The sequence below is a fragment of the Phodopus roborovskii genome, unplaced genomic scaffold (assembly GCF_943737965.1).
Source record: "Phodopus roborovskii unplaced genomic scaffold, PHOROB, whole genome shotgun sequence".
NCBI lineage: Eukaryota > Metazoa > Chordata > Mammalia > Rodentia > Cricetidae > Phodopus > Phodopus roborovskii.
The window spans coordinates 1134587-1156518 of record NW_026125235.1 but is presented as its reverse complement, the minus strand read 5'-3'; the positions used below and the strand labels follow the sequence as shown (position 1 = coordinate 1156518).

The following is a 21932-nucleotide window of genomic DNA, read 5'->3' as shown; positions in this document are numbered from 1 at the left end:
AACAAAATAACAAGACTGATAATGAAAAGAGAAAGAGGGACCTGCTGGCAGTGTAGACCTTTACTTGGACAAAATCCTTCAGAGGGGGTTGTCTTCTAAATCAAAGCCCATAGTCAAGATGCAAGTGGTAGTAGTTATAGGACAGAAGAGAAAAATGAGGTTAGAATAGGTTAAAATGCTTACATTTTGACCAAAATTTTGGCATTTCTAGGTATAACCACTGAGTAGTCAATGAAAGAATGTTAAGTGATTGACAAACTTCCTGGATAAACTTCCTGTATGGTCATTCTCTCTTTCTATGGTGTAGGGCAGGCAATAAGTGAGAGAAACAACTTACTTCTGCTATTTATCTAGGAAAATTGTCACAGTTCATCCATTATAAAGGAGCTTTACAATATGGTCCAGCCCTTGCTAACACTTCCCTCTTTCTTCTTTCATTCCAAGCCATAATCCTACAACCATATACTCATAAGTAATATAGGAAAGGAAAGCCACACCTTAAAGATAAACTTTGGTGACTGCTGCTCTGATAAAAATATGTTTAATGCTTATTCTCTTACAATAAAATGATGCTGTAAAAACAGTGATTGATGTTGGCATCCTGCCAACCACTCCATATGATGCTGTTTCAAACGTTGTGAATGTCATCTGTGGATTAAACCATTATGCTCACCAGCAAAGGGGAATGGCAGGTTCAGCAATGTTAAATGAGGCTATTCTTGGTCACCAAGTGAGTGGCAGCCCCAAACCTGCATCTAGTTCATTTAAGGACAATGTTCAGAATGCAAAGACATTGCATTCTGATGACTCATAGGTTCATGAGCTGCTTGATATTATACAATAGTGTAGTACATACAATATCAGCAGAGACAGTGGTTTGGAGGGACCTTTGTGGAATTCCAGGGTCTTGAATCCCTAGACAGGAAATGGGGAGATACATGGTTGGGGTGAAGCCCTTTATTTATTTATTTATTTGTTTGTTTGTTTGTTTTTGAAGAAAAAGACTTTCTCTATCAGAAGTAGTCCCAAGCAGAGGAAAATCTTGGAAGGGCAACAACAATGTTAGACAATGAACTATAATTCAGGGGCTTTCTGGTCTACTTGCATAGCAATGGCTGTTTTGAAACATGCTTTAATATTTTTTTTTCACTTTAGCCTTGGACAAATGTGCTCAGCCTTGCCCTTGGCCAATAGCCTTTAATTCCATAGTAATTTTACAATCTTTGGAAGAGGGCTTTCAGACTTAACTGTGTGCCCTAATCCTTTGTTTTGGATACAAACAATGGAAATATAAGCAATTATAAAGAAAACCAAAATCATGCCATTTACAGGAAAATTGATGCCATTGGAAATAATTAAGTGAAATAAGTCAGACTCATAAGACAATGATATCACTTTTTCTCCTTCACAGAGCATATTAAAACCATAAATTTGTGAGCATTTACAAATGTGTAGATGTGTAGGTGATGAAGCTGGAAAGAGGATCATGATAGAAAGGAAGAGATGTTAAGGGGGATAATGAATAGAATAAATGGAGCTCATGCAAATGACAGATGCTGCAGTTAACAAGAAAAAACAGAGGAAGTTGCTATAAGAATGCTATGAAAGGTCAGAAGACAAAAATATCTACAATACTTATCTATATAGAGTCTATAATGAAACCATTACTTTATATGCTTACATAAATTTTTATAAAAATGTTGACAGTATTAACTTAGGTTTTTTTTCCTCATAAGAAGACAATTGTTACTGCCATGATACCTTATAGCCTGTAGACAGAATTGAAGATATACAGTTTGGTACTGATTGTCTGAGAGTACTACATGTTTCCCTGGACTTTTCCAGGATTAACAAAAGTTCTCCAATGCTAACATCAGTGACCTCCAAACAGACTCTGCCCTTAAAGAACTTGATTGAGTACATCATGTTTTTTGTTTGTTTATTTGGTTTTGCTGTTTTTTGTTGGTCTGTTTGTTTGTTTTGTCAAAAATTTCAAGCATCCATAATATTATTTTTAAGAATGGTCATTATTATATTATTAACTAGGCATAGTGCAGGCACAGGTATTTCATTCTTTTAAAGCCTTAATGAAAGAAAAGTGATGCAGGTTTGGTCAGGAGTCACAGATATTCATAACTGGTCAAAATAAATAGAATAAGTGGACTATGAGATGTTCTTCCTTATTGGTACATCTGCAATGTAACTCCTACACAGACTCAAGGGATATCACGAAAAATACAAAATGTAATATCCAGTGGATCAGAACACCTGCAGCTAGATAGTGTCTACTAGACATGACAGGGAATTTGCACCCAAGATATCTGAACAATATGCTGACATAAAAAATATACCCCTGCCCCCATAATAAAAAACTCACTTGAGCTGTCATGATGAAAAGAAGAGAATTTTAACAAGTCTTTACTCATAGATGAGTAGCCATAGGAAATTAATATTTTCTGAGAGGATAATCAGTTTTCTTCAGGGATAAGGTCACTAATTTGTTATCTGATACTAAGTGGTCATTCATAAACACGTATGTATTCAAGAAACACTAATTGGACTCAGGAGGTTGTGTTCACAGGTAAAAATAATTATAGAAGAGGTTGTGTATTAAAGCATAAATTGGGGAGTTGCAAGAGAATGGTGGAAACTATGTAAATACCATACTCATGTATGAAATTCTCCCAAAAAACTGAAGTTTAATTAGAGATGTTTCTTATTAATTACCTTACTGGAGAGGTGTAATTTAGAGTTCACAGGATTTAAAGCAACAGCAAAGAGAGGGCTCCGAATGTTGGTCTACCTGTTGATCTCAAACACAAGGTTACCAAGCTCTAGCGCTGTTCCCTTAGTTAATGAAATTAGCTTCAGCCACTCAGGTGGGGATTATCCAGCTCACTGCCTGATGTGGTTTCCTGCAGACTGTATTTTCAGTATCTCATCAACATCTAATCCCCCTGTGCTCTGTGACTGAGTTCAAAGATGATATCTCTGATGTTGTAGTTGAACCAAGTTCCCTGACTTGTGCTTGCTCCCTGTTCTAAGGTCTCAAGATAGTTTTGTTTTAAACATTATATTCTCTCTCAGGCTAATGCCATGTCATTGCTCTTCAAATCTTAGAGAAGGAAAATAAGATTCCTCTCTATAATTGACTTGCCCACCAGATGAATCATCATTTCATCAAAGTTGAGTCTCCTGTTCTGTAGTCAAAGCTTATGAAGGTCATGAGCTTGTCCTGAGGATGAGACTGGCTGTCTCCTTTTACTTGAGTAACTTGGATTAATTTTAGATGGAGTTTCTGCCACTATTCTTTTGCCCAGGGAGCTGCATTGATGAGCAGTGCATTATCTGACTTCCTTCTGGTATATTATCTCCTATGTTACCAGGTATATGGATTTCTAAAAAAGAACTTTCATACCTTTCTCATTCAAATATAGTGGTTTCAAGAATGCACTCTTACTTAAAAATCCATATGAATTTTACAAAAAGAAATAAACTTGTTTATTCAAAATAGAATCATAGAAAATGAATTACATTCAAGATATTCTCAATAGAAACTAAGAATAAGTATTAAATATAACACATATGTTTTCTCTTATAGATAACAACTAGATCATGAAGTAATCATACACAATTTTAGTTTAAAAAAACTCCTTTAAATAATGCTATTGCTAGGTAAATGTTCATAATCAAGGGCTCATTGTCAGAAATTGTCCTGTGACAAGAATGTTGAAAAGTTCATCCAGATTAGGATTTAACATTAGGGGGCCCTTCTCTATATTGAGAGTATAATTTGAAAAGAGAGGTTTCATGGTTTCTTACCAATGAACATGAAAATTATTAAGAAAAACATAAGTTGAGCAGAAAATGTATTGCCAATTTTAGCTCTTAGTGAAAATAATAGCTTCACATAAATAAGAGAATAATAGAGACTATAATAAAAACCCAAGAGCTGATCCCTGTCATATAATTGACTCAAATTCCAACTCTGCTACAGCTAAAATATCTGGAAAAAGCACCCAGTTTCTTTGAGTTTTTATTCTATCAACTGAAACTTATTATACAATATCTTCATTACATATTTGCCACAAAGAATTAGTTCCATAAGAACATACAGAAATATACTATATTACCTACTGTATAGAAGAATAAAGCAAGATAATAGCAGTATCTTTTATCATAGTGTGTTAAAAAATATTGTTAAATGGGAGAAAGCACAGTAGTAGAGTGCTTGCATGTCATATGAGGTACTAGAAAATTTAATTCCTCAAAATTTTATTTAATTTTTCAAAATGTGTGAAATATATTTAAGGATACATTTCTGGCATAGTCATTTTAAAGGCATGGGAAACATGATGTTTCGTGATGATTCCATAGTTTCAGTCTTCATTTTCTCAGTTAGCATGAAATTTAATCTACCCAAGTCACAATGAGAAAATGTCTACTGTGTATCCAGAACCTTGGAAGTCCATCCAACTTTATTTCCTGACACAGGCATTTACCAGTGTCAGGATAAACATTACATACATAATTTTCAGATTCTAGTAAAAGATGGAAGTTATCATCTTAGTTACTTTTCTATTGCTGTGAAGACACTATTATCAAAACTCAGAAAAGAGTCTACTGGGGCTTATAGTTAAAGACAATGGTTCCATGACCATCATAGCTGCGAGCATGACAGCAGGCAGTTACACAAGGTGCCTATGCAGGAGTAGTCGTTGAGAGCTTATATTCTCTCTCTCTCTCTCTCTCTCTCTCTCTGTGTGTGTGTGTGTGTGTGTGTGTGTGTCTTTCATATTTTTGCCATGAGTCTTTAAATTAATTTTTTTATTTATTTTAAATACCAACCACAATTTCCCCTCCCTTCTCTGTTCCCATTCACTCCCCCACCACCCATCTATCCTTCCCTAGCCACTCCTTCTTCATTCAGAAAGGTGTAGGCCTTCCTTGGGAGTCAACAAAGCATGCTATATCATGAGGAGGCAGAACCACTCCTCCCCATGCATCAAGGCTGGACAAAGAATTCCTTTCTGGTGAATAGGTTCCAAATAAAATAAGCTCATGTGCCAGGGACAAGTCCTAATCCCACTTCTAGAGGACCCATAAACATACCAAACTAAACACAACTATCTACATGCAGAGGGCCAAGTTCAGTCACATGCAGGTCTGCTAACTGTTGGGTCAGAGTCTGTGCACTACCAATATCCCCATTATCTCAGGTCAGCTGTCACTGTGTGTTTCCTTGTCATGAATTTGGCCCCTCCTTTGAGAGGGTACATTATCTACAAGCACCAAGCAGAGAGAGAGAGAGAGAGAGAGAGAGAGAGAGAGAGAGACTGAGACAGAGAAGACACACAGAAATTTAAAGTTAGCTGGGAATGCTGTAAGCTTATGAAATCTTGAAGCACATACCCAGTGATAGACTTTCAAAAAGCCACACTTCTTAAACCTTTCCTAAAAGATCCATCAATTTAGGACTAAGCATTCATATTTATGAGCCTTGAGGGGCCATTCTTACACAAACCAAAGAAATCACCTTGTTCAAAAGCTTATTCATTAAATCAAGTATGAAAAGTTCTAATAGAAGAGTACCCAGGTGTCTCTCCATGAAGCCTCCCACATCAAGGACACATAAATTTAAATACTTATACAAGAGTTACCTTGGGCAAAGTGCTGTGGAATAGTTGATTCCTCACCATTGTTTCAAAAATGGTTAATATCATTAATAAATTATGAGTTTTAATATAATATATAAACTAAACAAAATGGAAAATGTACTTTTAATTCAACCATAGTTGAAGAGCAGGGAGGAGAAGGCAACATAAGTAAACATTTACTAAGAGATCAAGGGGATATTTTGTTTTGTTTGTAATTGACTGGTGTATAAATCAGTAGTTTGATACTCTTCAAACACAAAAGCAATCTTAAAACATACAAAACACTTCTGTTTTGAAAATGGAGCCTAACCACAATTTCCCCCCTCTCTGAACTTTTTAGGTCTTCCATTACCTCCCTCTTTCCCAGATCTACCTCCCTTCCACTTCCTATTTAGATAAGAGCAAGTCTCTAAGAGATGACAGCCCATCAGGACCATATAAGATACATTAAGACTAGGTGACAACCCTCATAACCCAATAGAAAGAAAAGAGCTTTAAGAGCAGGAAAAAGAGTCAATGATAAACCCACTCCCCCTGTCAAGTGTCTCTCAAGAACATCAAGCTAACAACTGTAATATGTATGCAAGAGTACCTGGAGCAGTCCTATACAGGCTTGTGTTGTTTATTACAGTCTCTGTAAGCACATATGAGCCCTGCTTTGTTGATTTGGTGGGCAGCGTTCTGGTTTCTTCTATCCCCTCTGTCTCCTACAATCTTTCCTTCCCCACTTCTGTGGAGTTCCAAACTGAAAACATTAAACTAAAATAAGTTTCAGAAAAAAATTAAAGGAATGTTTTGTTCATTATTTTTGTAGTATAAGATTGAATTATGGACATACTGATAGCCTGGTAACAGTAAAGTAAGTGAACAATTCACAGGTATGCAACCACTGTGCATTGATAATACCTCTATTAAGTATTGAAAGGACACTGGATATACAAAGTTATCAAGAAACGAAACTGATGCTTGTGATAATAAATTAAACCTACAATTTAACAATCATACTGAATTAGAACTTATAGAACTTAGAACTGAATTAGACATTACAGTGGCTGATAATATCCTCAATTAGAAGAAACCATCAATAGTACTTGCTGTCACACTTGCCAAGCTCCATCCCTTTCTGGCCATGTCTCCCTCAGTGAGGCCCAGAGCATCTGTATCTTATAGGCAATGCTGCTCGATATGCTACTACTCTCCTGAAATATAAAAACATTATGGCTTTCACTCACATGAAATTTACATTGTGAGAATCACTCCCAAATACTACAATGGGTACCCTTTGTTTTGTTTCCTAGAACTGAACAGTTGTCTGAAATCATGTCAAAGATGTTTCTAGGGCACAGGAAACTTCTCCTTGGAAAAGTACTTACTGCATAAACATTAGAAACAAAGTTGAGATTACCCCAAATCCACAAATTACCAGAAGTTGTATGTCTTCAATTCTAGAACTCCTACATTGGGGTGAGAAAAAAACGCTTGAACCATCTCCCTTCCACATGCAGCAACAAACAAAATATCCTGTCTTGAACAAGTTGTAAGGTAAAGCCCAAACACACCAACTTGCCCTATGACCTCTTCTTTGATACCAATACTCACTTAAAACAACACCCCCCACCACACACAATGATTTTTGAAAAGTAGTTCCAATAAATAAAAATGGTAACTAATTTCATTTATAGTTTCAAGATCACATCTTTGAGAAAACTGGAAGTTAAATTACTTCCAAAATACCGAAAGACTTACTTTAAATTATATTTTCTGGTCTGCATTTTATATGCCTGTTCTAAGTTGTATTAATTGTGACCCCCTTTAAAAGTACCTAGGCAGTAAGTGCAATCTCCCAAATCATCATGTCATTTGGAACTTGTGACGCTCATAATCCTCTGCTAAGTCTCTTTTTAGAATAGTAAATTAAGAGGAAAGTTGGTGAAAGGGCCTAAGAGTCACAGCTCTTCACATGCACTAAGATGAACTTACTGTCCTGTTTATTTTCTTCATTTCTATTTTCCAAATTACTTTGAAATATTAATATAAGTTAAATATCAACTTCAGGTTAAATAAAACCAAAATGTTTAATATGTCCTGTTCTAGTGATAATTTAGTCACCTCTTTTCACACTTCAAAACTTAAGAGGAATAATAAAGTAAGTTCAACAACACCTATGATCCCACAACACTGAAAGACATGGATCTGGTTAAGCAAGAAAATATACATGAAAAGGCCTTTGCATTACCTGTTATGTAGTAGCTAATTCATTTTCAAGAAAACATGGAGCAACTACTTCTAAGAAAATAGTTTACAGCATAAGATTCCACACTAAAATTTTAAAGGCAGAATTATTGTTAGCTCTTTTTAAATATCAAATGTAGGAGATAAAAAGTTAATGTGAAGGAAATAATAAGTTCAGAGATAAATATTATGAAACATAAGTTTTAAGTTTAGAGAACAAAGAACAAGTTAGTAAAACTCAGTAAATTTCAACCCCGATTGCACATTAGAGTCACTTAGGGGCTTTTAAGACTCAAAGTGACTGAGTTCAATTCTAAAACAATTAAATCCAAATCTCCAGGTTTCAGAGATAAACATCTATATCTAAGATAAACAAATAAGCTGAACATCTCCAGAGGAGAATTGGGGCTGAAATAAGAGATGAGATGAATTGACAAATTGAAACTCCCTACTGCTATTCATCTAAAACAGTTCCTAAATTTCCCATAGGAACTATGCACATGAACTTAAAGGCATAACTTGTAATGTGTTGCTATTGTTGCTGCCCTTTGTAAAGATTTTTGATCCATTTGGCATGTAGGGGTACTACCATGTTCCTTACTGGTTTGGGATATTCTCTGTCTGTGGAGAATCTCAGAATAAGCAAAGGCAATGCCATTCTAACATCTTGTACCTTCCTTGTGGCAACTGAATAAGAAAGTGGCAAGTGCATAAACTCATTCCAAGAACACAAAACAAAGATATTTCTGAGGTGAGTCCAGACATTCACATGTAACTTCATAGGTTTTATGGAAATGATTATCTTTCTTATTCTCAATCTCTGCTGAGCATTTTCCTTTTAAATACAGAAGTATTTGAGACTCTGATTTTTATTGTAAAAAGTCAAAATTAATTATTTGATCTCACAATTGAGGCATTTTTGATCTACTCAAAGAAACCCAACCTACCATTGGGAAAAGATCATAGGTTTAGAATTTAATCATAGTTGTCCTATCTGTTTGTTCTTCAAACTCTAGTTAGACTTTAGATGTGTTAAATAAATTTATAAACCACTGTTTTCTCATCAATAAAACTGAGACAACAACATTATCCAGTGTTAAGTTATCGTGGTGTATGTACATGAATGATATTTGAATATTTGGCTTTGTGGAAGTATTGAAATTTTTCTTTCAGAAAAAAGCAAAATTCATCAAGAAATACAATTGACAGAGTAACCATTTATATTTTATACGAAAATTTCAGTAGCCATAATGTTCTCCTATATATCCAAATGAACTGTGGAGAAGTAAAATAGAAAATAATTTGTTTCCATGTTAGTGTCACTTGAACCTCTAATAGTTTGTCCCACATTTGAAATCTTTAAAGACACTTTGTAGGTTTTGTGATGAAAATTATCTGGTTGCCAATCTCTATTGGCCACACACAGAAAAGACATGTTTTTGTTAGCAGCTTCAACAATGAGCACTCATTAATCAACTAAACCAGATGAAAGAGAGGGCAGTTATCATTCAGGAAGTTTCTTCAGGTGTCAAACAAATTCTAGGTGCTTTCACACCAGCTATTAGGAATAATTTTTACAACCTAAGAAATGTGTTTTGTTTTCCTCTATTATATTAATGACAAAAGTTAGGCAAAAAGTTAACAAATTTAAAAAATGCTGTACAGCTTTATAGTAAGTAACCTAGAATTTTAAAGCTGTTTAACCCTTTACATCAGTGTCTTCCAAAAAGGCTAGACAGTACATCAGGCTCTCAGAAGAATATGAAGCACAGAGAGTTTGAAGGGAATTTATTTTTCAGTCTCTATCCTACTACAATTTTCTAAAACACATGTAGCTGAGAGATTATGAAAATCTCTTCACATGACTGCACCTTCAAAATCCCACTTGCATAAATATTTTTATGAAAAATCATTTTGTTTCTACTTTTAATATAGCATTTTCCAGAGGTCGTAGAATCATATATGATGTCAAAAATAAATCATATTACAAATTTCAGTGCTTATGTTGCCAAAGTGGGTGATGTTAATGATTAAATTACAGAAAAGTATATTATATTAATTTATTTTATTTTAAATTGACAAAATTATTTTATATTTATGCCACATATTATGATATTACTGTACACATTATAGAATAAGTCAAACTAAGCATCATATATGCTACTTTATATACTTTATATTTCAGTTTGAATGTTTGCAATCAGTTTCATTTTTATGTTGTTTTTTGTTTGTTTGTTTGTTTTGGTTTTTTTTGTTTTGTTTTGTTTTTCAAGTCAGGGTTTCTCTGTATTGTTTTGAAAACTGTCCTGAACCTAGCTCGGTAGGCCATGCTGGCCTTGAACTCACAGAGATTCATCTGCCTCTGACTCCCAAGTGCTAGGATGAAAGGCTTCCATCACTAACGCCCAGCTACAATCAGTTTTCTTACCATTTTCCAAGAGTACCATACACTGTAATAACTGTTACTACTGTGATGTGAGTCACTCTCTCCACCTTTTTCTACCTCTCCAACATAAATTGTATTTGACTTGTATGTCCCTAAACTTCACCAACATTAAAAATATTCCTACCATAAAACTTGTAACATTTAGAATAATAAAATCCATGGGAAATAAACACTTAAGCAAGCACATAAAATTAACTATAAAATATTCAAATATATGAGTTCATTTTAGTTTTAGAAATAGATATGTATTAAATTATTAAGATTGTTAACTTTAAAAAATCTATTATCTTTAAATTTTATACAATATGCAATATTTCTAAATTATCTCCTCTGAAATACTTATATTTCTGATAAAATAATTGCAGTTTACATAAAAATATATGAGACTATATATCAAATGAAGTTCTAAAGCTTTCATTCTGTGCTATGTTTATGATTAAAAATAAAAGTCTTAAACCCTATGTCTATATAGACTGTTCCTCGATAAGGTATGGTTTGTTGTTACGTAGGAAGGACTTTAAAACATTTCATTAGAGAGCTTCGGCTCTGTAATTAACTGTTTCAATCTATACATGTATGCACTTCCTTATTGTGCTAAACCCAGTTTTAAAAATCCATGATAATGCAAAGAAGTAATTTATATGATTATTCTGAACTGTATGAAATTAATAAAGTCAAGTTAGAAAAAATAATCCCATTACCCTGACAACTGTAGTTAACAAAGTACAGTGGAGAGTAATGGATGTTCTTACAGTGACCTTACAGTGGCATGGGAACTTGATTTTGTTTTTGAAGATGAGTCTTAGCTGTGAAATGAGTGTTCTACAGAAATAAAAAACACTATGACTTGGTGTCCCTAGGACAATTATAAATGAATGACAATAAGATTGATCAGAAATTTTTATGCTTCTGGAACCAGGACCCAAAATTAAAATATTTGTTAGAATAGGAAAGCAAGAGATTACAAGGACACTACAAAGGATTCCTCAAGGGGTTGTTACATATTTAATTGAGAGTGAACACTAATTATTAAAAAGGTTCTTAAGACTTTGTGGTATAAAAAGAACTCAACAGAGATGCACCATGAGGTACTCTATATTGGCTCAGCCTATCTCACTGATTAATCCACCACAGATTGTACTCAAACTGATACCTTTTAGTTTGGCAAATGACATTTGGATATTCAGAATCCAATATCAAAGGAGTTTACTTATGGATTTTGTTCATTTAAAATTAGGCTTTCCTCTAAGTTATACATGAGGTGAGATAATCACTTAAATTTTTCAATCATTTAGGTAAACTAATTTTTAAATACTTTTTTGTCATCAACAGGATTTGCCAATCCACTCACAGGAATAGCAGATTCTTCTCAAAGCACAATGCACAATGCTTTGCATATCTATATGAATGGAACAATGTCCCAAGTTCAGGGATCGGCCAATGATCCCATTTTTCTTCTTCATCATGCTTTTGTTGACAGGTTGGTTGACATTTCTTCATAAATTATGTGATTGTTGGACTTAATTGAACTATCAGTATCATTATTACATATGACTTAGGTTATCAAACCAAATTTTATAAACTATGGTAGTTTGTTATCCTGAGAGACCCTAAGCTTAGGCTAAAAATACAAATTCTTTATGGAAGTTAAATTTAGTGATGAGAAATCAGTAAATGGTAAAACATAATAAGGAAGGAGAAAAATTCAAATTAGGCTATAATTACCAGTCAAGATATGAATTCAGTCATATCTTGGGACAATGTGGGCTACCCTTTATTTGATATTAGATTAGGACAAGAGAAAAATTAGAAATAATGAGTCAATAATTGCAAGTTGACTTGAGATAGGGGGTCTTGAACTCCCAAGTACTAGCTTGATTCCTCATAGGCTTTGTGGTTCCAGTGTTGACGATTTGAAAGCCTTGGATATTTGTAGTCAAGAGTAAAATCATGAATATAAAGAATCATCTGTGTAAAGAGGGACAAATAATGACAGTTTTTGTAGACGAGATAAAGACATACTATTGTTTCATAGGAATTTGCATGCTTTGGAACTCATTTGGTACCTTACTATTTTTAAAACAGACAGCTATGGGGGTGTGAGAAGACTCTGGTAAAGGTGTTAGTAACTTGGACCCTGAAGAACTAGCTTTCATCTATCCTGATAGCTAAGAGTTCAATATTTTCACAGACACAGCAATGTGCTGGAAATGGTTACTTCCAGCCTGGATCACTGAATGTAAAGCATTTTTAATATTTGGAATTCATCCAGGAATATTATAGGGACTTTTAACATATCATGAAGGTATTCTGTTTTCCTTTTCTTATCTCTTTAGGATAAGTTGTAAAGAATTCAGAGGTTATAAGAGGCAAGCTAGCTAACAGATGTGTGAATAGTAGGCAGTAAAAGATGGCTGACCTGCTAAGAAACATAAAGCCTCTAGGGTGTATATGTAATAGAAATAATATAACAGTGTAGCACTCTGGTCAGAATGCTGAGTGGTAGAAATAAACTTAATGATACTTTATGAGAATGATATGTGATATTCTTATTCTCCAGCAATTTGAATAACCATTCTTCAACAGGTACATTACTTCAAAAAAAAAGTTTGCATATGGTAAGTGATACCAAGAACAGTACATAAAGGAACAGCATGTACTATTAAGGTTTTGGATCTTCCAAACTTATTTACTATTATTACTAGGTATCAATATTTTAGAAGATCTCTTTTACTTTTATGTATTTATTAAATGTTATTCAAGAAATAATTAAAATGAGTTGAGCACCCATATATGCTCTTCATAACTGAGATTGTTAGTAAGCATACAGCAGTAGGCTGCACCAATATTTAAAAGTCAAGGGATAATTGGGTACATTCCTATCCATAAAGCTTTTGTAATTTCTCTTGGGAATATATCAAATTATTTTAAGTCCAGAGATTTTTGTTCTTTTTTCTACAGAGCCTAATTCATTCCATTATAATTATCTAAGTACTAGTTTATTTAAATAGATATTTAAGTATTACTTTAAATTCCCTTTGATCAATCATGACCTGGTTGTTTTCGCTATACTCAGCATGACACCAAGTATTCTGTAGTTGCGGGAATAAATGAAGGATTACAATGAACAACTAAAATGTTCTAACTAGATAAATGGGTAGAAGAACTGACATAATGTATTTCCTATTGTCCTGCCACAAAATAAACTGTAGTGGGCTCCTGAGTGATAACAGGAATTTTAGTGACCACTAAAATAATGTCAATAAATTTATAATTGATGGGCTTCAGAGTATTATTTATATTATAAAATGAGGAATGAGGACTACATGGTGTGCAACCACTTCAACTTGAATATGTGTCATAATATATATTATTCTGCCTATTAATAAGTGAGAAAAAGCATGAAGAAATGTTAATTAACTGTCTCTGGTTTTGAGATTAGATACAAAATATTAGTTGTTCAATTTGTTAATATTTGAAATGGATAAATATAGTTCTTTAATAAGCCAATGATAGAGTCAATTCTAAAAATGCAAAAGAATGTAAAAAATTTGGCATTTATTTTCCTACAACTCTCAATATTTATTAGAAATGTTTGTTTTCTTGCTAGTTTTTATTAAAAGTGATTTCTGGTGATATATTGATCTTGAAGCCTATGTTTCATAGATTTAATGAAGACTTCCACTAGACAGTACAGCTCAAGGTGCTGCATAATCTGGTATATATCAAATGATATCTGTCTAGCCTCAACTTCTTAAGTGGCTTCCCATCTTAGCAAAACCTGTCATAGTGAGAACTCTGCATGCAAATATTCCTATCAACTTTCTGTACAATCTGGTCATCAAATTCCCCTTTGGAAATTCTTTGTCTGTACTAAAGCTTAAATATCCACATCTCAATTTGTTATAACTTGGTTTGATAGAAATGTTTCCATTTTCAACCTTTGAGAAAATAATGTTTTCCTCAGAAAATAATGGATTGTTGGTGGGTAGTACAGAATGTAGATAAATGTGTGGGAGAAGAAAGGAGCTTCATGAAGACATTGTTTTTCTGTTCACGTAAAAACTCAAGGCTTTAAATGTTCAAAGCAAACACAATTCTGCACACATACATCCAATTACCAATACAGTCAGCAAACATAAGAAACTTTTTATTCCATATATGCCATAATAGAATTGGAAGGAAAGAATCACTACATATTTCCCATATGCACCTGGTTCCACCCATTCTATGTAACAAAAATTAAGTAACGTATGGTAATTGTGACTAAATATGCAAATACATTTGGAAGTGATGAAAAAAAGCTTGGAAATAAAAACACACAGGCATCCTGTTTAGTCCCAGAACTCACAGCACTAACACTGTGACTGTCACAAAGCAAATATTCACTATTTATGAAATATATTTATTACTGAAGAGTCTTTGAAAGATGTCTATTATTTTTGTTGGTGGCTTTTGGAAGTAAAAATGTTCAGCTCACAGTTCCTAACATGACACATACAAAATTATGTAGTTAAGGAAGAATCATATTAGCATCAATTATTATAAAACTTATAAAAAATTAAAAGTACAAGTAACATTTATAAGAGGTATCTATAAACCCAGTTCTATGTGTGTGGTATAATTATACCCACTTAATACCTACAGACTCTGCCATTATACTACTTAAGTGTCATGTCATTTTACTATAAATAAATAGAACTGCTATACTGAGTTTTAATTCCACCTACTGATCTCAAAAAATACTTAATAGAAAGTATATATGTTTATAGACAAAGATAGGGTACTCCTCCATCAATGGGAAAGCTAGAATTATCATTACAATGGTGTTTTAACAGAAGTCAAGCAATGTGGATGCTATAGAATGATAACATCCAGATAGAAAGAATTACAAAACTGGCCATCTAAAACCAGATTGACTAGCTGGGCATTGGTGGTGCATGCCTTTAATCCCAGCACTTGGGAGGCAGATGCAGGTGAATCTCTGAGTTTGGGCCATCCTAGTCTGATCTACTGAGCTAGTTCCAGGACAGGCTAAAAAACAAACAAATAAACAAAACAAAACAAATAACAACAAAAACCCAAACATACAAAAAATCAACAAACAAACAAAAAATAAAAATCTGATTGACCAAGATGGGTCTTTTGCACATTAGAGTTCTCAGGTTAAACCAGCCATTTAATTGCTTCTTAAACCTTCTTCTAAAGTGATTAGTCATAACAGTGAGACTGTGTGGACAGACATATAGAACCATCAAGTGAGACAGAAGAAAGAACAAGAAAAGATGCTCACCTGTGGCAGTTCATATTTATTTAAGATCCTAGATCCTAAAAATATGAAGCCATGTGATTTAAAAACCATTACATTCTTATGTGCTTTGGAAAAGCAGGGGCCATCTCAGCCTCACAAAATGATAGTGATACAACCTTCTTCTGTATACTGTGAGTTCAACTTTGTAAATTGCAATGCTGTATACAAAGACTAGCTCTCATAAAGAGTAAGAAGAAAGTTGTTTAAAAGTCACTGCATATTCTCTAATTGCTATTTTCTCCATGCTCTTCAGTATTGGTAACACTACTTAAGCCAATTCTCTGAAGCCTGCCTTTTGAGTGAAGGGCAAGCCTCCATAAACTGATGTATTCTAGGAATAGTGAACCTGCCTCCGTCCTTGGCTACAGATCACTTATCATTTCTGCAGTGACCTCTTGGCAGTATTTGCTTTCCCTACACTCTACTCACCCAGGGTCTTCTGGCTAACTTGCTAAGAAGGCTTCCCCAAACCATATGCCCTCAAATCAGATGCTGTACCAAATTGGCAGTACAGTATTCCAAGCAGAATAGGTCCCTGATACTTCTGGAATGAACAGCAGATTGCTTACCAACTGGTTACTGGAGGTTGAAGCTTGTTCAGAAAGGCAGAAAAATCAGGGTTTTGGAAGGAGGTCATCTCAGAAATCAGAGAAATATGTGCAAATATTTTCTTGCCATCAGATGGGATATCAGAGAGGAACCTGTCCCTGTGTTCCTTTTCTTATTTTCTTATTATTATTGGACTATTACCAGATTTTAAATGCTTCCTTGTTTTCTTCTCTGAATTAAATTACCTATAATGATTCAACATTGTGCCATTATAAACGTATTTGACCATATTCCCACAGCTCCTTATCCTGTTAGATTTAGTTCTTATAGCATTTTGCCTTTGTAAGATTGATTCATGTGTGTCTCTCCCAGTATATCTTGATTTCTCTGCTCACAGAGTCTACATATCCATCACCTCTGGAATCTAACAGTGTCCATTACACATAAAAACCATTCACTAATACTTCCTAAAGTATTATTTAATTGAGAATTTTGAGGCAGGCAGCCACTATGGGTTGTCAATAACATTTTTTTGTGGGATTAAACATATCATCCATGGACATTGAATTGTAATTTATCTTGTGATAAAGAAATCAATTTCTATGACTAGTAAAACATGTCCCATAATGAAGAAAATCAAGTCTTTGTAGGATCAATGTGCTTTAGCAGTAGGACAATTACAATATTGTTAATCTAAATATTTCATTGACAGTAATGGATAGGAAACTAGGTCTTTATCATTCCCTCTGAGCCATTAAATTTGAAGATAATCTTAATATCATGGTCTAAACTTTTTAAGGGCACAGGCAGAATAAATCCTTCACAGACAGTTTGCTGCTAAGTGTAGGGAGGAATGCAAATATTAGTTCCTGGAGGTAGTACAGAATATTTAACATGACAACAGGATATTTAGCCAAGGCAAGCAAAAAGCAGTGGTACTGTGGAAACTCTCACCTTCGTTACTTAGAGATTAAAACTTCTATAATAATACCAAATAGCAGATCAAAGAAAGTTGTTAAATTAATCAAAAGGCCAGAAAACAGAACCCCTGCAGACCATAAATCATATTAATAAGGTCACAGAATTTATTACTAAGAAATCTTGATTTTATTTTTCTCCTTTTTTAAAATTTAAATTAGAAACAATCTTATTTTACATATTAATTCCAGTTCCCTCTGCCTCCCATCTTCCTATTCCCCCCACTGGCCTCCTTGTTCCCCATCCCACTCCCTATCCACTCCCCAGGTAGGCCTTCCATGGGGGATTATCAAAGTCTGTCACATCATTTGGGGCAGAACCTAGGCCCTCCTTCATGAATTTAGGCTGAAAGAGTAGCCCTCCATGGAGGAATGGGCTCCCAAAGTCCAATAGTGCACTAGTAATAAATACTGATTCTACTACAAGAGGCTACATAGACTGCACAGGTCTCCTAAAGTGTCACCCAAGTTCAGGGAGCCTGGGTCAGTGCTATGCATTTCCCCAGCTGTCTTATTGAGGTCCATGAGCTCCCACTTGCTCAGGTCAGTTATTGCTGTGGGTTACCTCAGCATGGTCTTGACCCCTTTGTTCCTCCCTCTCTACAACTGTAATCCAGGAGTTTGGCTCAGTGCTTAGCTGAGGATCTCTGCTTCTGCTTCCATCAGCTACTATATGAAGGCTCTAGGATGGCAATTAAGGTAGTCATCCAGAAAAATCCTGATTTTAAATCATCCACCTGTATGATATTTATGGCAATGCTTGTTATTAATAAAACCATCCTGTACTAAGCCAGAATATGGTTAAATATTAGTATCTGTTTGGAGTTATAGATTTCATGTTTTTGTGTGTTTATGTGTGGTGATTTGGATGGAATAACTGACTTTGTTCAAATGCTTTCTTACTAAGGTACACACCACACCCCAAAGATTTTATTGTCAATGTCAATATCATTGTTACAAAAATATTTGTACCATTAAGACGTTTATTTATTTATTTATTTATTTTATTATTTTTGGGATTTTTGAGACAGGTTGTCACTATGTAGTTTTAGCTGAATTGTAACTCACTAAGTAGACCAGCTGGCCTCCAATTCAGAGATCTGCCTCTTTCTTCTGTGTGCTGGGATTAAAGGCACAACTTTTGCTTTCTTTGTTTTTTTTTTTTTTTTGAATTTTTTTAATTTATTTTATATAACAAAGACCAATTAAATGAAAACAAACATTTATACACAATATTTGGGAATTTGGGCGTTGTTCTTTCCAAACTACTTCCTGCTGTTAAGGGGCGCTGTCATGGGGGATTCGAAGAAGATTTAGAAATCCTGGCTGTAGTCTGTCAGGCTGATTTGTCCAGCTGTTTTGAATGTAGGATCACCTTGTACTCTGTTTCACGCAGCTGGCATGAACAAACCACATTAGTCTGGAAGGAATCCACATCTTTTCATTTTCTGTGGAAACAAAAATAGAAATCCTTTTCCCTAGTAACTTGTCCTTCAACTTAAATTTTGGAGTCAAAGCATTTTTTTTTTAATTTAATTTACTATTTTACATGTAGATCCCAGTTCCCTCTCCCTCCCTCCATCCCTCCCTCCTTCCATCCCTCTTTCCCTCCCTCCATCCTTCCCTCCCTTTTACCACCTCTGCCCTCTCACATTCACTCTAACCACCCTCCCCTCCCATCACCCCACCCCAATTCCATTTGTAGGGGGATGCCATCCAGTTGGGGTGATGTAGATCTGATAGGTCATGTGAAGTAGGGACTAGGGCTTCTCTCCTGTCTCTAGATTAAGGCAGTTATCCCTCCATGGGGGATATGTTCGCAAAGTCCTTTTTGTGAACCAGGGATACATCCTGGCTCCACTCTCTGAGGTCTCTTAGACTGCTCAGTCCTTCTGGCTGAGACCCATATTCAGGGGGGCCTGAGTACGTCCCATGCTGGCTTCCCAGCTATCAGTCTAGTGGCCATTAGCTCCTCCTTGTTCAGGTAAGCTGTCTCTATGTGTTTCTGCCACATGGTCTTGTCCTCTCCATCTGCATCTGGGTCCTATTTCCATTCAGTGTTTATGTATGGGTGCTTAATCCTGTTTTCAATAGGATTAGTTGAGGGCTCCATGGAGAAGTTAGTTGTTGATCTCACTTCCAGGAAGGGCATTTATGATAGCCTTTCCACGGAAGCTCAACTTGTTAGTTGGGAGCAGTTTTGTAGTTCTCTAGACCTTTCTTTGTGTTCAATTTTATCTTCAAACCAATATTGGCTCCCTCTTTTATGTTCTCTCTCTCTGTCTCTGTCTTTCTATCTCTCTTTCCTATCTTATATTCCTAACCAGGCTAAATCTTCCTGGTCGCACATGTTTTCCTTTCCTCCCCCTCATTTTCTCCTACTTCTCTCTCCATTCGCTGCCCCCCCCCCCACTTCACCTGAGCTCTGGGGGACTTGTCCCTTTCCAGTTCTGTGAGGGAATTTATATGACTCTCTTAGAATATACCTTGTATCCTAGTTCCTCTGGTGATGTGAATTACAGGCTGGTGATCCTTTGATCTAGGTCTAAAATCCATATATGAGTGAGTACATACTGTGTTCCTCTTTTTGTGACTGGGTTAGCTCATTCAGGATGGTTTCTTCAAGTGCCATCCACTTGCCTGCGAATTTCAAGATACCATTATTTTTTTCTGTAGAGTAGTATTCCATTGTGTAGATGTGCCACATCTTCATTAACCATTCTTCAATTGAGGGGCATCTAGGTTGCTTCCAGGTTCTTGCTATTACAAATAGTGCTGCTATGAACATAGTTGAAGAAATGTCTTTGTTGCATTGATGTGAATCCTTTGGGTATATGCCTAAGAGGGGGATTGCCGGGTCCTGTGGTAAACTAATTCCCATTTTCCTGAGGAACCACCATACTGATCTCCAAAGTGGCTGTATGAGTTTGCACTCCCACCAGCAGTGGAGGAGTGTTCCACTTTCTCCACATCCTCTCCAACATAAGTCATCACTGGTGTTTCTAATTTTAGCCATTCTGGCAGGGGTAAGATGGTATCTCAAAGTTGTTTTGATTTGCATTTCCCTGATAGCTAAGGATGTGGAGCATTTTCTTAAGTGTCTTTCAGCCTTTTTGATTTCCTCCATTGAGAATTCTTTCTTCAGTTCTGTACCCCATTTTTTAATAGGGTTATTTGGTGTTTTGTTGACTAGTTTCCCGAGTTCTTTGTGTATTTCGGAGATCAGCCCTTTGTCGGATATAGGATTGGTGAAAATCTTTTCCCAGTCTGTGGGCTGCCTTTTGGTCTTGTCCACTGTGTCCTTTGCCTTACAGAAGCTTCTAAGTTTGAAGAGGTCCCATTTATTTATTGTTTCTCTCAGTGTCTGTGCCCCTGGAGTCTCCTCCTATACCAATTTGTTCAAGGGTACCTCCTACTTTCTCTTCTAAGAGGTTCAATGTGGCTGGATTGGTGTTGAGGTCTTTGATCCATTTGGACTTGAGTTTTGTGCATGGCGACAGACATGGGTCTATCTGCAGTCTTCTACACACCCTCATCCAATTGTGCCAGCACCATTTGTTGAATATGCTGTCCTTGCCCCATTGTATCATTTTAGCTGTTTTGTCGAAAATCAGGTGTTCATATGTTCATGGGTTAATATCAGGATTTTCAATTCGATTCCATTGGTCTACCTGTCTATTTTTATGCCAATACCAGGCTGTTTTCAGAACTATAGCTCTGCAGTAGAGCTTAAAGTCAGGAATGGTGATGCCTCTTAAAGTTCTTTTATAGGGTTGCTTTGGCTCTCCTGGATCTTTTCCTTTTCCATATAAAGTTGATTATTATCCTTTCAAGGTCAGTGAAGAATTGTGGTGGGATTTTAATGGGGATTGCATTGAATCTGTAGATTGCTTTTGGCAAGATTGCCATTTTTACTGTTTATCTTACCTATCCAAGATTATGGGAGATCTTTCCATTTTCTGGTATCTTCTTTAATTTCTTTCTTTAGAGTCACAAAGTTCTTATTATATAGGTCTATTACTTGTTTCGTAAGCGTTACACCAAGATACTTTATGTTGCTTGTGGCTATTGTAAAGGGTGATGTTTCTCTGATTTCTTACTCTGTCTCTTTGTCGTCTGAAAAAAGTAGGGCTACTGATTTTTTTTTTTTTTTTGAGGTTATCTTGTATCCTGCTCGTTTGCTGAAGGTGTTTATTAGCTGTAGGAGTTCCCTGGTAGAGTTTATTGGGTCGCTTATGTAAACTATCATATCATCTGCAAATAAAGACAGTTTGACTTCTTCCTTTACAATTTGGATCTCCTTTTGTTGTCTTATAGCATTAGCTAGAACTTCTAGTACGATATTGAAGAGATATGGAGAGAGAAGGCAGCCTTGTCTTGTTCCTGATTTTAGAGGAATTGGCTTAATTTTTTCTCCATTCAGTTTGATGTTGGCAGTTGGTTTGCTGTATATTGCTCTTATTATGTTTAGGTATGTTCCTGTTATCCCTGACCTCTCCAAGGCCTTTATCATGAAAGGGTGTTGAATTTTGCCCAAGGCTTTTTACGCATCTAGGGAGATGATCATATGGTTTTTCTTTTTCTGTTTGTTTATATGGTGGATCACGTTGATAGATTTTCATATGTTAAACCATCCCTGCATTCCAGGTATGAAGCATACTTGGTCATGGTGGATGATTTCTCTGATGTATTCTTGAATTCGGTTTGCCAGTATTTTATTGAGTATTTTTGCATCGATGTTCATCAGGGATATTGGTCTG

General features: G+C 35.4%; 1 protein-coding gene across 1 annotated transcript in view; it reads left to right on the top strand.

Moving 5' to 3' along the window:
• The window catches only part of Tyr (tyrosinase), a 77571-nt gene that overhangs the window by 8789 nt on the left and 46850 nt on the right, over positions 1–21932 (top strand). Inside the window, exon 3 of the mRNA XM_051191607.1 lies at positions 11668–11815. Within this exon, the coding sequence (XP_051047564.1) occupies positions 11668–11815 (148 nt within the window). The remainder of the gene's footprint in view (positions 1–11667; positions 11816–21932) is intronic.